Source organism: Capra hircus, chromosome 4 (assembly GCF_001704415.2).
Source record: "Capra hircus breed San Clemente chromosome 4, ASM170441v1, whole genome shotgun sequence".
NCBI classification, from domain to species: Eukaryota; Metazoa; Chordata; class Mammalia; order Artiodactyla; family Bovidae; genus Capra; species Capra hircus.
In genome coordinates this window covers 115,210,817-115,223,938 of record NC_030811.1, presented here as the reverse complement: position 1 = coordinate 115,223,938, position 13,122 = coordinate 115,210,817, and the positions used below count along the sequence as shown (strand labels likewise).

The window sequence follows — 13,122 nt, the reverse complement described above, 5'->3', positions numbered from 1 at the left end:
TTTAGATAGTTCATATACTAGAATATAGTTGATTTACAGTATTGTGTTCATTGCAAGTGATTCAGTTAATGCATATACATAGATCTATTCTAGGCTTCCCTGGTGGCTTAGGTGGTAAAGAATCTGCCTGCAATGTGGGAGACCTGGGTTTGATCCCTGGGTTGGAAAGATCTCCTGGAGAAGGAAATGGCAACCCACTGCAGTATTCTTGGCTGGAGAATTCCATGGACAGAGGAGCCTGGCGGGCTACAGTCCATGGGGTCACAGAGAGTCAAACATGACTGAGCAACTAACACTTTCATTTTCATATCTAGTCTTTTTTTCAGATTCTTTTCCCATATAGGTGATTCTGTAACAAATGGCGGTTGTGTCTTTAAACGCAATTAGCTACTTAATTTCCTTTGCAGTGCAAAAACAGAAGATTCAGCAGTTGGCTTTTCCGAGTTATTGTTCCCACTGAATCTCAGTAATCATGAGGTCTGCTGTCTTCATTGCAAACTGGAGTCAGTCATGGCTGTCCGGGTCTAGTCCCCCGCCTTGCCTGTGTCTCAGGCCTTCAGCGAGCTCCTGCCTTGTCCCCCCTCCCCAGTGCATGTGAGGGCACCCCAGGGGTAGGCAAAGGGGGCTGGGAGCTTTTCAGAAGAGGCTCCCATTAGCCCCAGCCAGGCTGACCCCATGAGGCTGCTGCCAGATCCTCTCTTTACAGGCACAGAGGCCGGGCCCAGCCAAGTCCCCATGGCTAGTTGCTGATGAGGCCGATTGCAGTGGGTCTGATTCTCCCCAGAACCCCTACCTCAGCCAGGGGGGTCATGAATGATGCTTCCCCTTCCATCACTGGGGTCACAGAGCCAGGGAGTGACCAGGCCAGACTGGCGCTGCTGGTCTGTGCTCTGAGTCCCGTCCCCCCAACCACCTCGCAGGACCCAGATCCGTGTGTTCCCTAAACAGGCTTACCCTGAAGCCGTGTGTCCCCTTGGGGTCGATCTCATCCTGGCTGAACTGTGAATCAGTGGAGTGGAGGGCTTGGCAAGCTAACGAGAAAGAAGCTCCTGCATCCTGCCCTCACAGGACCATGAGCATCTCACTTGGGACCTTAGCCCGCTCCCCGGCATCCCGCAGCCCCGGCCTGCTGCACCAAAGGCGGAGACGGAAGACTCTCACTTGTTTCCAGAATGAGCCCGGGCCTGCCCCGCTGCTGACTGCAGGGGTGGTGGGCACAGGGCAAGACGCCCCTTCTGGAGCTGCTGGCATTAGAGGCTGGCAGTTCCAACAGCACCTTTCTTTGTGCGTTGGTTGGTTACACTCTCCTCTCGAGCTGGTCATGCTCCCTGGGTGAGACTGTGGGTGTGTATGGTGGCTTCCTTGGCTTTCTGCCTTGGGGCCTGTTTAATCTGGTCGGCAGGCCCTGGTGACTTTGGCGAGATAACTGGATGGCGCTGTGTCGGGGTGGAGCTGACAGTACGGGATCTGAGGTCCTGTCCTGGCAGCCTGTAACCCTTGTGTCTGTCTGTGTCACAGGCTGCAGCCTGCCTGCCCCACCCCCAGCTGTTCCCTGGCTCTGGGGATCTGAAAGCTGGGGACGTGGCCATATGACCAAGCACATCTTAGATTTTAATACTCGGTCTATATTTAGACCTCTGGGGGCATGGCCTTGGAGCAAAGGGAAATGAAGAAAGAGTTTAAAGGAAAGTGCAGTAGGACCGAAAAGAAGATTTAAAAGCTGCTGCTATAGCTGATTTGGGCAGGAAGACCCTTGGAGAGAGACAGGAAACACACTTCAACCTAATTTAAACTTCCTAGAGAAGATAATATTCGTTGTAATCACAGATAAGTTCACTTAGAAACTTAGGAAAGAAGGAAAATTAGGAACATGCTGATTTGGGTATTTGTATGTCTGCAGTGCTGTGGAAGATTTATATATTTATAATTTGCATATTTATGATTATATATGTACTTATATGTAATTAGCATATATATCAGTTGTATGAATTCTTTTTCTAGGTTTGTTTTTCTTTTGTATTAATGTATTTGTTCTTACAGAGTTTTTACCTATACACCAGAGACATGTTTTCTCTGTTAAAATTCCATTTTGTTTTCATAAACTCAGTCATGTTATCTGTATTTGAATATTTAATTGGTTTTGGAGAAGTAGAACTGTCATTCAGTGAAACGTCAGTTCCAGAAAAGACATGGAGTGGGTTTCATTTAAGATGAATGTGAGTTATAAGCAGGCTCCTGAGTCCTGATCCGCCCCCACCAGGTTGAACAGCTGGTGGAGAGGTGGTGGGAACAGTGTCCCTGCCCCACTGACAGCTCAGTCCCTGGGGTGGTCCTGTCTGCCCTCTGGCTCTGAGACTCTAAGTCTGCTGTGGACAGTCCTCAGGGGAACACACCCTCCCTGTGGACTTCATATTAGCAACTCACCGTCTCCTGTGAGACTCCTCGCAGTGGAGAGAAATGTTCAAATTCTGCACTTAATCAAAACTCGAGAAAAAGGACTTGGAGCGGGGAGGGAGGAGTGGAGCCAGCTCCTCAGGACCAGCTGACATTCGGGCCGCAGAAAGCTCCAGCTCCAAACTTGCAAGTGATAGCATGCCTTTCAGGGCTCAAGGTTGCTGAGAGATTTGGCAGCCAGGCCTGAGTTCAGAGAACACACGTGCTCGGGCCAAGCATCCTGCCTGGGCATCACGACTGTGGGGAGGAGTGAGCGGGCGTTTTGCTGGAGCACTGGTCTGAGCCTTGTGTTGTTGTCCTGTTGTCATCACGTCCACCTCGGGCGGGAGCACCGAGTAGGGGAGCGATTGCATCAGGCCCAGGCAAGGCCCTGACTGGTCTGCCCCGCGCGGCTTAATTCACGAGCTAGAGGACCGAGCCAAAGGCAGCCTTGTAGCAGCTGCCCTGCTGCCCAGAGACAGCCTGCCCACCAGGCCTCTGTCGGTGGGTCGGTGCCCGGAGTGGGGGTCCTGCCTGCCAGGGACAGTGGGAAAGGCTGGGGATACACTCCCCTTCAAGACACAGTCTTGATTTAAAATGCCATCTTGTTCCTCTGACTGCTTTTTCCATGCTGTTGAGGTAAGATTGTTTTAAGTGTCTCATGTTTCCTCTCAAGGCTACACCCCTACTGATTTTGCAGCTGGGACAGAGAAAATGTTTGCTCTGAATTTTTGCTTGGCCGTTCCCCTGTCTGGGAGCTGCCATAGGCCATGGCTTTGAACAGCTCTGGGGAAACAAAGCTGGCTTGGAATTTTGTAGGGGGAGGGCCGAAGAGTTTGGGGACTGCCCTTTTCAGTTGTTTGAGTTTCGGCGTGTTCATGTTCCTTTTCTCATCTTCTTCCTGAGCTACAGTGAGCATGAGGTGGGTAGGCAATGACGGGAGGAGGCAGTGGGTGCTACCTGCGGCACTGGGGACCCTTGAAAGGGAGAGCAGCTGGAGTCACCCAGAGTTAGGGATTCCTGCGGGGCGTCTGTTGCTTTCAGTCGGTTCAGCTGTAAACTGTCCCACCCCAAGACCACTAGCAGCATTAAAAGGAAATCTGGGACTTCCTGAGACAGACCGTGGAAAAGCAGCTCGTACACTGGTTTGGCCATAGGTCCCGGAGGTCTCTTGGGTGTTTTCAGAGCCTGTGTTGGAATCCTATCTGTCCTGTGCATCCGCAGGGGATGAGAGGGGAGTGTTGATGGGTGCAGCCTGCGGTCACCTGCTGCTTGGAAAACCAAAAATACATGTTGGAGTGGTGTCATCTATAATTTTCCGCTAGTGTGTTGTATCAGTGTTTATTTCTGAAGACCCGAAGTTGTTCATCTGAAAGTGTCATATTCTTGTGTTGCAGGATGTTAAAGTCTTCAGTGAAGACGGGACAAGCAAAGTGGTGGAGATTCTGGCAGACATGACGGCCAGGGACCTGTGCCAGCTGCTGGTTTACAGAAGTCACTGTGTGGACGACAACAGCTGGGCGCTGGTGGAGCACCACCCACACCTGGGATTAGGTGGGGAGCTGGTCTGGGTAGGGGCAGCTCTGGGAGGGGGCAGCTCCAGGTGGGAGAGCAGCTTCAGAAGAGGGGGCAGCTCCAGGAGGGGGAGCAGGTCTGGGAGGGGGCAGCTCCAGGTGAGGGAGCAGCTCCAGGAGTGGGAGCAGATCTGGGAGGGGGCAGCTCCAGGTGGGGGGGCAGCTCAGAGGGGGGCAGCTCAGGAGGGGAGCAGGTCTGGGAGGGGGCAGCTCAGGTGAGGGAGCAGCTCCAGGAGTGGGAGCAGATCTGGGAGGGGGCAGCTCCAGGTGAGGGAGCAGCTCCAGGAGTGGGAGCAGATCTGGGAGGGGGCAGCTCCAGGTGGGGGAGCAGCTCCAGGAGGGGGCCAGGTCTGGGTGGGGGCAGCTCTGGGCGAGGGGCAGCTCTGGGCAGGGGCAGCTCCAGGAGGGGGGCAGGTCTGGGTGGGGTAGCTCTGGGTAGGGGCAGCTCCAGGAGGGGGAGCAGCTCTCAGTGGGGGCAGCTCCAGGAGGGGGAGCAGGTCTGGGCGGGGGCAGCTTCAGGTGGGGGGGGGCAGCACCAGGTGTGGGAGCAGCTCTGGGTGGTGAGCAGCTCCAGGATGGGGAGCAGCTCTGAGTGGGGGCAGCTTCAGGAGGGGGAGCAGCTCCAGGAGGGGGAGCAGCTCTGGGCAGGGGCAGCTTCAGGAGGGGTATCAGCTCCAGGTTGGGGAGCAGCTCCAGAAGTGGGAGCAGCTCTAGGAGGGGGAGCAGGTCCAGGTGGGGGCAGCTCCAGGATGGGGAGCAGCTCTAGGAGGGGGAGCAGCTCCGGGACGGGGAGCAGCTCCGGGTGGGGAGCAGCAGTGGGTACTCAGGGTGCTGCCAGGTGAAGGCCGCCACCAGCAGATGCCAGACTGTCACTGCAGTGTCCCTGCCAGTGGAGCAGGTGGTCTATCTGGGCTCCTGCTGCTTCTCCTCTTCTAAACTCTCCCTTCTGGTGCTTCCAGAATCTCACTCTTGGATGTTTGGAGCAGTGATTCTCAAGGGCTAGGACACAGTAGGAAGGAGGGTCCCTCTGGTTCAGCAGGAGGACTGGCTGTGAGAGGCCCGGGGCTGGCTGCACACCTGTGCTCTGGGGAGTCAGCCAGAGGTGCCCTGGAAGATTCTGGCATCGCTCTGCAGAGCCGTTCCTTCACCAGATGGGGTTGGGGAGCCGGGGTGACAGCCTGCAGGAAGGCACAGGGAGGCCCCCAGGAGTCGAGGGGGCAATGTCGTCTAAGTTTGAGTTTCCCACAGTGTCTCTGGGTATTCGAGAGAGCAAGAGACTATTTTGAAATGTGTGCTATTTACAGAACTTATTAAAGTTTGAGGTTTGTTTGTTTGGTGGCTGATTGCAGGTGAAGAAGCTTTTCAAACTTTCATTTAATTTTCTATTGGATAATGTATGGTGCTTCTAAAATCGTAGGCAAGTGTTTAAAACCAGAGTTTTCTGTATGTAAGTCAGCTGTATTTTCTTTCCATGTCTTGAAGGAGAGAAAAGCTGCACAGCTTGCAAACTTCTTCCCGTAGTTGAAAGTCTTTCTTATAACCTTTTAGAACAATTAATAAATTGAACTTAAACCTAGGTCTGGAATATTCCTTTCACTGACTGGCATTTGTGCAACTCATATTATACAATCTAAGCCTACGTAATACGAGCTACATTTGAGTTGGCACTGCTTGAGGTCACGTGTTCTGGCTCCCCTGTGCTGTCAGGCAGACGGTGTGTGGTTTAAAGTAAGCACTAAGAACTTCTGACTTCTTTCCTGTCACTGCGGATGTGCAGTGCACTTGTGTGTCATCTGAGGCTTTTCCCTTTGTCCCCAGCAACCTTCTACCGGGTACATTCAGCAGTGCTCAATGAGCAACTGACTGGAAGCTCCAGTGTGAGACATCGCCCTAGTGGTCTCATAGGGCCACCCAAGGCATCTGCTGACACACAAGTCATTAGGAAACTAGATAGTGTCGGAGCCCTGCAGTTTGTATGTGCGCACACGGGCACACGCGTGTATATGGACATATATAGATATGCATGTACGCACGTGCGTATATATCCATATACATGTGTACAGAGATACATAGAGAATTAATTTTAAAGATGTATCTGCATAATTAGATCCAAATATAATGAATATCGTTGAAAGACTATGCAAGAGTCTGGCCACTTTTAATTTACAAGGAACTATGAAAGCATTTTCAGCAGATATTCTAATACATGACCGTCACTGTCCACAGAGAATATGTGCAGTGGATACAGACAGACAGAACATTGTCACATACAAGGACTGCTTGAGAAATTGTTATTCCAGTATTTCTTCTCGTAGCACCTATTATAACATCATATAGTAGAGACATGATGTGTGTTAAACCCTGGGAGATGATTCATCACGTGAAGAAAATTTGTTCTGAGGGAATAAGAAATGAAATGCACGTATACAGTAGTCTCAGGGACTTGTGATCCTCACAAGTTTCGTTCTTTATTCTTTCTCTGATTCACAGATGGATTGACATACTCCCCTCTAGGGAACAACAGTTCATTATAGCCAAGTAAAAAGGGGGAACGGAGAAGGAGAGGAGCAAGTAAAATCATAAACATGACAAAGAATATTTGGATCCTGTTTGACAAAAAGAAGTCAGTGAGCTGGACTACAGACACAAAAAGTTCCCTCAGAAGCTTCCTCCTCACTTTCTCCCACTGGCTCCTTTTTCGTGAGCAGTGAGCGGGCCCGTGGTCCTAGTGACTAGGTTCTGTAGATGTTTCTGCAGGCTCAGATACACCAAGTCCGGCAGCATCTGGGGAAACCTCCCACTGTCCGCAAAGAGCTTATCCATTCCCGTCCCTGTGTCTGCCCTGCCTGTTCTCTTTGTAATCAAAGCCTGTCATTTTCTTTCTGATCTGTTGTTCTTTAGGTGAAAGTCTGATTCTTTCTATTTATCCACCAGCGCGTAATGGTCAGACACCCAGTAGTGGGAAGAGGAAGGTCCGGCAGCCTGTTTCAAGCTTTCCACGGGGCAGGGTTGCGGGCACACCTTTCAGAGCAGCCTGGGTGTTTCGGCATAACTCCCCTTGCTGGGGTGTTCTCTGTGCTAGGTGGTGTTCTTGTGTTCCCAGGACCCCCGGCATACGCATCTGCCGCCTCTCGCCCCACCATTCTCAGGGCAGAGCCACCAGCCCCAGCTCCCCGCTCACTGACTCTCTCTCCGAAAGGTCACACTCTTGTCAAGTGTATGTCGGGAATGCTCCTGCAACCTGCATGTGTACAGGGCTGGTGGCTCAGGCCAAAGGGAGATGATGCGTGCAGGTCCCTCAGGCAAGTGGTTGAGTCAGTGTGTAGCCTCAGAATTTGAGGATTTCCAGCCACAATTACTGTGCCAGTCTTTGCAGCTAAGCTGTGATAACCATAACAGTACTAAGCTTTTTCACACTCAGAAACGAGTGATGCTTTAGGAGATGTGGGACAGTTACTTCCTTTCCATTAGTCAGAGACCATGCACACGTGTGGGCTCTCCAGCCTCTGAGGGTACCCTCAGCGGAGCATCATGCTCACAGAGGCACAGGCCCAGGGGCAGCTGCCGGCGTGAGTGGGCGACGTCTGGCTGGGGGGACCCTCCCTGCCCTCCCCCTGAACTGGACTTGTGGCCACAGCCAGGTACGATGCCCCTCCTCGTGCTGCTGTTGGCTCCTACAGTGCTCGTCCTGTGGCACTTGGGCGTAAAGGCTGGGGCAGAGCCCTGAGTGGTCAGTGGTCTTAGGTGACTGTGTCACGTGTTTCCTGATTTGGGTTTGTTTCTGGTCAGATGAGAAGGGTACGGCAGCCGCGCTTTGGAAGGCCCAGCGCATCCAGACCCCGACTTCCGCATGTGCAGACAGCGGTCGTGGGAGAAGCAGCTGCCCACCCTCAGCCCTGATGCTCACAGTTGCCTTTGTAGGCTGGTCCTCATCTCTATCTCTGTATCTGTTACATCTCAAAGGCACCAAATGACACCCTTTCCCCACTGAAGGATACACCTAGCAGGAAGCTGCTTGTTGGGCAGATCTAGACAGCAGGATGTTTTCTGGAGGCATGTTTTGCTTCTCACAGCTCCGCATAGCCAGGCGATGCCCTGGGCAACTGTTCAGTGCCCTGATCTGTGCCATGCGGGCTGTGCTGGTCTGAGCGGCTGCGGGGGTCAGTGAAGGGGGATGCTGACACCTCCTAGTGCGGTTGGCTGGGCCCTGGGTCTGCCAGCCCCGCCCCACCTGCTGGGGCTGCCCGGGGTTTCTGCAGAGGAGTCCTGTGTCCGCTGCATGGCCGCAGAAGTAAAATAGGCTTTTTTTTTTTAAGAATTGAAGTTTAGTTGATTTACAGCATTGTATTAATTTGTGCTGTACAGCAGAGTGACTCAGTTCTACACACACATATATATTCTTTTTTTGCATTCTTTTCCCTTCTGGTTTGTCGCAGGCCCCGTGCTGTACAGTAGGACCTTGTTCACCCATCCTGTATATAACAGTTTGCATCTGCTAATTCCATCCTCCCAGTCCTTCCCTCCCCCTGGCAACCACAAGTCTGCTCTCTGTGTCTGGGGGTCTGTCTCTGCTTCTGATTTGTTCATTTGTGTCGCGGTTTAGATTCCACGTAGAAGTGGTATCGCATGGTGTTTGTCTTTCTCCTTCTGACTCACTCCACTTCACACGGTAATCTCTGGGTCCGTCCATTTTGCTGCAAGCGGCGTTCTTGCGTTTCGCTTCTATGGCTGAGTGGTATTCCACTGTGTATGTGCGCCACAGCTTTGCCCATTCCTCCGTCAGTGGACATTTAAGTTGTTTCTGTGTCTGGGCCTCGTGGAGTCAGCAGAGTGACCCTGGGTGGAGAAGCAGCTGCTGCTGGGACCCTTGGCAGTCTGCTTACGCTGTTGTGTGCGGCTCTCCCAGGGTTGCTGGGCCGGGAGGAGAGGAGCCTGCCTGGGACGTGGCGTCTGGGTGCCCCGTGCAGCTGGTGGCTCCTGTCCGGAGGACCAGGTCATTGCCGCCTGCTCTTTTATTTACGCGTGTGTGTTAGTCACTCAGTCACGTCCGACTCTCTGCAACCCCGTGGACTCCTCTGTCCGTGGAATTCTCCAGGCAAGAATACTAGAGTGAGTTGCCATTTCCTTCTCCGTATTTTACCTGATGAAAAAACCTTAAATCTATAAACCAACCATCATCAGGCTATTGGGTTGTAGTAGTTTTCCCCTCATAACTACAGAAATATTTTTCTCTGAATTAAAGTCTTCAGGAAAGTCATGAGTTTGTTTTAAATGGAAGACATGTGCTAATTCCTATTTTGTTGGTGGTGATGTCTATTTTTATTTTATTCTGTTTGCTAACCCCTGTCTTGGTGGCAGATGGAGCTGTTTTAAGCACGCTCGGGCTGCCCCTGGTTCCTCTCTTCTGTCCTGGGGAGACCGCAGGCAGTGTGTGTGGCTCCTGAATTGCTGGCCAGTTCCCCTCACATCTGGGGCCTGTCGATGGGTCACCGCCAGTGCCCGGTCTGGCCCATACTGAGGTGCCTGAGCTTTCTGTCCATCAGGGGGGAGGAAATTCAGGCTTTGAGTATGTCTCTACCAAGGAATCCTGCCCTGATATCAAACCAAGGCTGAGTGTGCTCTGCACGCCATCACACCCAGCTCAGACCAGTGCCCTGGTGACCGTGTCCTTCGTGGACAGGAATTCTCCCACGTTCTGAGATGCCTTTGACTCAGTGCCCTGGTGACTGTGTCCTTCATGGACAGGAATTCGCCCGTGTTCTGAGATGCCTTTGACTCGGAGTGCTGTCGCCCTCCACTTCATCCTTCCCTGAAGATGAGACTTTCTGGGGCTTCCCGGCTGGCAGTGTAAAAGGAGGTGGGGGCTGGGAAGGGCTGACACGGCCCTTTTGGGTCAACTTCATAGTACCTGCTTCTCTACCGTTTTGGCCTCGGTTCACACTCGAAGCTGCCCTGGGTTCCCGCTGGTCATTTATCGCATTAGCGAATGAGGTTAGTTCCCGCCACCCCGTCAGCAGGCTGCGTGTGGACACGTGGTGGGCGCCAGCCACGCAGCAGAGTGGTTCCTTGTGCTCCCCATGGAACCAGAGCGTTCAGGCTATGAGGGAGAGCCTACCCCAGGTTGGTGACGCGGCCAAGTCCTGCACCGAGGAGTGTGTGTGTGCATGCTTACACGAGGGCTGTGTGATGTGCGTGTCCTTCCCAACAACCCGGTCCAGCTGTGAGAGTGGCTCTAGGATGCATGTGGTTAGCGTGGGCTCTGGCGCTCAGCCAGTTATGGAGACAGGCTGCCTGCTGGTCACTCCCCTGCCCCATGTTCACCCCCAGGCGACTGAGTTTCTTGCAGTCAAAGCCGTACCCTGCCTGCTGCCCCTCTATCCGCCCACCTGTGCATCCTCCGTGCTCAGAGCTCCCCCGCTCTGTCTTTAGGTGTTTTCCCAGTTGTTAGAGTCCCTGTTCTTTTCAAGAGTTGACATTTCTTAATTTAAAGGCAAAATCATTTACAAAGAGTCCTTTTTAGAGATAGTTTTTATTTGGCTGTGCCGGGTCTTAGTTGTGGCACATGGGTCTTAGTTACCCCACACATGTGGGATCTTAGTTCTCTGACCAGGGATCGAACCCACATCCCCTGCATTGTAAAGCAGGGTCTCAACCGCTGGACCACTGGGGAAATCCTGTGAAGGGTCTTTATTGACTCTCCCCTTAAGCTTTGTTGATGCCAAATTGAAAAGAAGTGTGCAAAAGCAAGGACTGATCTGAGTTCCTCATACTCTGAGTCCTAAGACCTCCTATGCACTTGATAACACATTAAAGTGAGATTTCAATTGAGTTTAGCTCTCAGTCTCATCTTCGCCACGATGCTTAAAGAATGGAAAAGTCGGGTTTTGTATTTGGTTGCGAGGCTGCCTGGAAGGTTCTGCCTGTCTCATCTCCGACAACACTTTCTCCTGCAGAGCGGTGCTTGGAAGACCATGAGCTGGTGGTCCAGGTGGAGAGCACCATGGCAAGTGAAAGTAAATTTTTATTCAGGAAGAATTATGCAAAATACGAGTTTTTCAAAAATCCCATGGTAAGTTTTATCACTTTGGATTTGGGGTTTGGAACTCTGGAAATATTGCAAGTATAAACTACTTAAGTTTCATTGTAGCTGATCATAGAATAACTGACTGAGATGTAGTGGGAGGCAGATGGTTTGAGAATCAATGTTGCTAGTTAACCCAGCAATACTGGCTGGAAACTGTCTCTCTGATGCATAATTGAATGCCTTTGTTCTGACCAAAGTAACCGTCTCCTTTTCCCAAAAGTAACAGTGGATAAGGAGGTCAGTGTCTAAATGGAGAGAGCGAGCTGGGGTGAGCTTCTTCAGGTATTTTGGAAGTTCTTAGTTCAACTGGAGCAACTTGGTCAAGTATTCAGTAAAATAAAAACTCATTACTCTTGGCAAGTAGCAAATATTGCTTTGGGATTATTGGGGGAAGAAGCAGTAGAGAAATCAACATCTGGGTATATTAAGCTGGTTTCTTAGAGTTTTCTATTTTGGGGAGCTGGGGCCCTTGCCTTGTGGGATGTCAGCATGGGGAGCCTCGTACCTGCCGTGGCATGAGCCCCACTCCTGAGTCACAGCAGCAGTAGCTGGGGGGAGAAGTCCCAGTGCCTACTTCTGGTCCTGGTAGTTTAGCTGCTTTTTTATTGAAAAGAAGATATCTGATAACTGCTTTTGGATAATGCACCAGAAAAGGCTTCTTCACATCCCCGTGCTCAAGTCCTGGTTTCAAGAGTTCTTTGTCTTGGGCACCCACCTGTGTCCTTGAGTTAGGGAGTGGGGCAGCCCTCTGCCTGGGTGCACTGTGAGGCGTGGGTCAGAGAGGGCATCACAGACTTCAGACTTGATCCTGTGTTTAACAGAAGATGCAGCCTTTCTGAAGTCAGTGTTTCCACTGAATGATAAATTAAAAGGACCATCATTTTAAATACAGATTGTCCATAATCATGCCTAGAGGGATGTTTTTAGTACTGGCATATCTATAAGTAGGTTTTCCCCACTTGGAAGCTAACCTTTACCATCTTTGTTTTTCCACATCCTAGAATTTCTTCCCAGAACAGATGGTTACGTGGTGCCAGCAGTCCAACGGCAGTCACACCCAGCTTTTGCAGGTACTGGGCAGGAAGAGGCTTCTGCTGGAGTTTTTGCATAGATGCTCTCGGGCTGCCCCAGGGGCCTGGTAGAAACTTGGATCAGTTGAGCTCGTCCTCACAAATATGAGCCTTGGTTCCTGTTGGAATTTAGAGTATCCAGGAATACATATTTACCTGGGAAAGCTGTGTGTAGCCAGGCTTCCCAGGTGACGCTACTGGTAAAGAACCCACCTGCCACGGCAGGAGACATGAGAGACTCAGGTTCGATCCCTGGGTGGGGAAGATCCCCTAGAGGAGGGCCTGGCAACCCACTCCAGTATTCTTGCTGGAGAATCCCATGGGCAGAGGAGCCTGGCAGGCTACAGTCCATGAGGTCACAGAGTTGGACACAACTGAAGTGACTTAGCACGCACACAGCCAGGCTTCCTCAAAACAAGCACTTAGAAACAGGATGGACTGGCAGAGGCCATCGGAGCAGGAGAGTGGGGTAGAGAAGCTGTAGCTCCCATGTCCCCTGCGAGCACCAACCCCATCTTCAAGCACAAGGCCCTGGAAATCGCTACAGCAAGAGTGAGTCCATCTCATAGCAAAAACTGATCCATGCATGCATGCTAAGTCGCTCAGTCCTGTCCAGCTCTTCGCGACCCCATGGACTGTGGCCCACCAGGCTCCTCTGTCCACGGGACCCTCCAGGCAGAATACTGGAGTGGGTTGCCATGCCCTCCTCCAGGGGATCTTCCCAACCCAGGGGTCAAACCTGCGTCTCTTCAGTCTCCGGCTTTGGCAGGTGTGTTCTTTATCACTAGCACCACTTGGGAAGTCCCCAAAACTGATTAGGTTGCTCTAAAATCCTTAAAAAGTTACTTCTTATACTCTAAAAAACCCAACGCACCTGTCTTCATTGTCTCCTCGCTTTCTGTAGTCTGCTCCTAGTTAAACCTGGCTTTCCCTTCCCCTACTGATGGAGGGGGCCACCAGC

The 13,122-nt window shown here is 51.8% G+C and overlaps 1 protein-coding gene across 1 annotated transcript in view; it reads left to right on the top strand.

Moving 5' to 3' along the window:
- GRB10 (growth factor receptor bound protein 10) overlaps positions 1 to 13,122 on the top strand; it is a 181,162-nt gene that overhangs the window by 136,521 nt on the left and 31,519 nt on the right. The window contains 3 exon segments of the mRNA XM_018047456.1: positions 3,831 to 3,987; positions 10,961 to 11,076; positions 12,093 to 12,161. Of these exon segments, the coding sequence (XP_017902945.1) occupies positions 3,831 to 3,987; positions 10,961 to 11,076; positions 12,093 to 12,161 (342 nt within the window).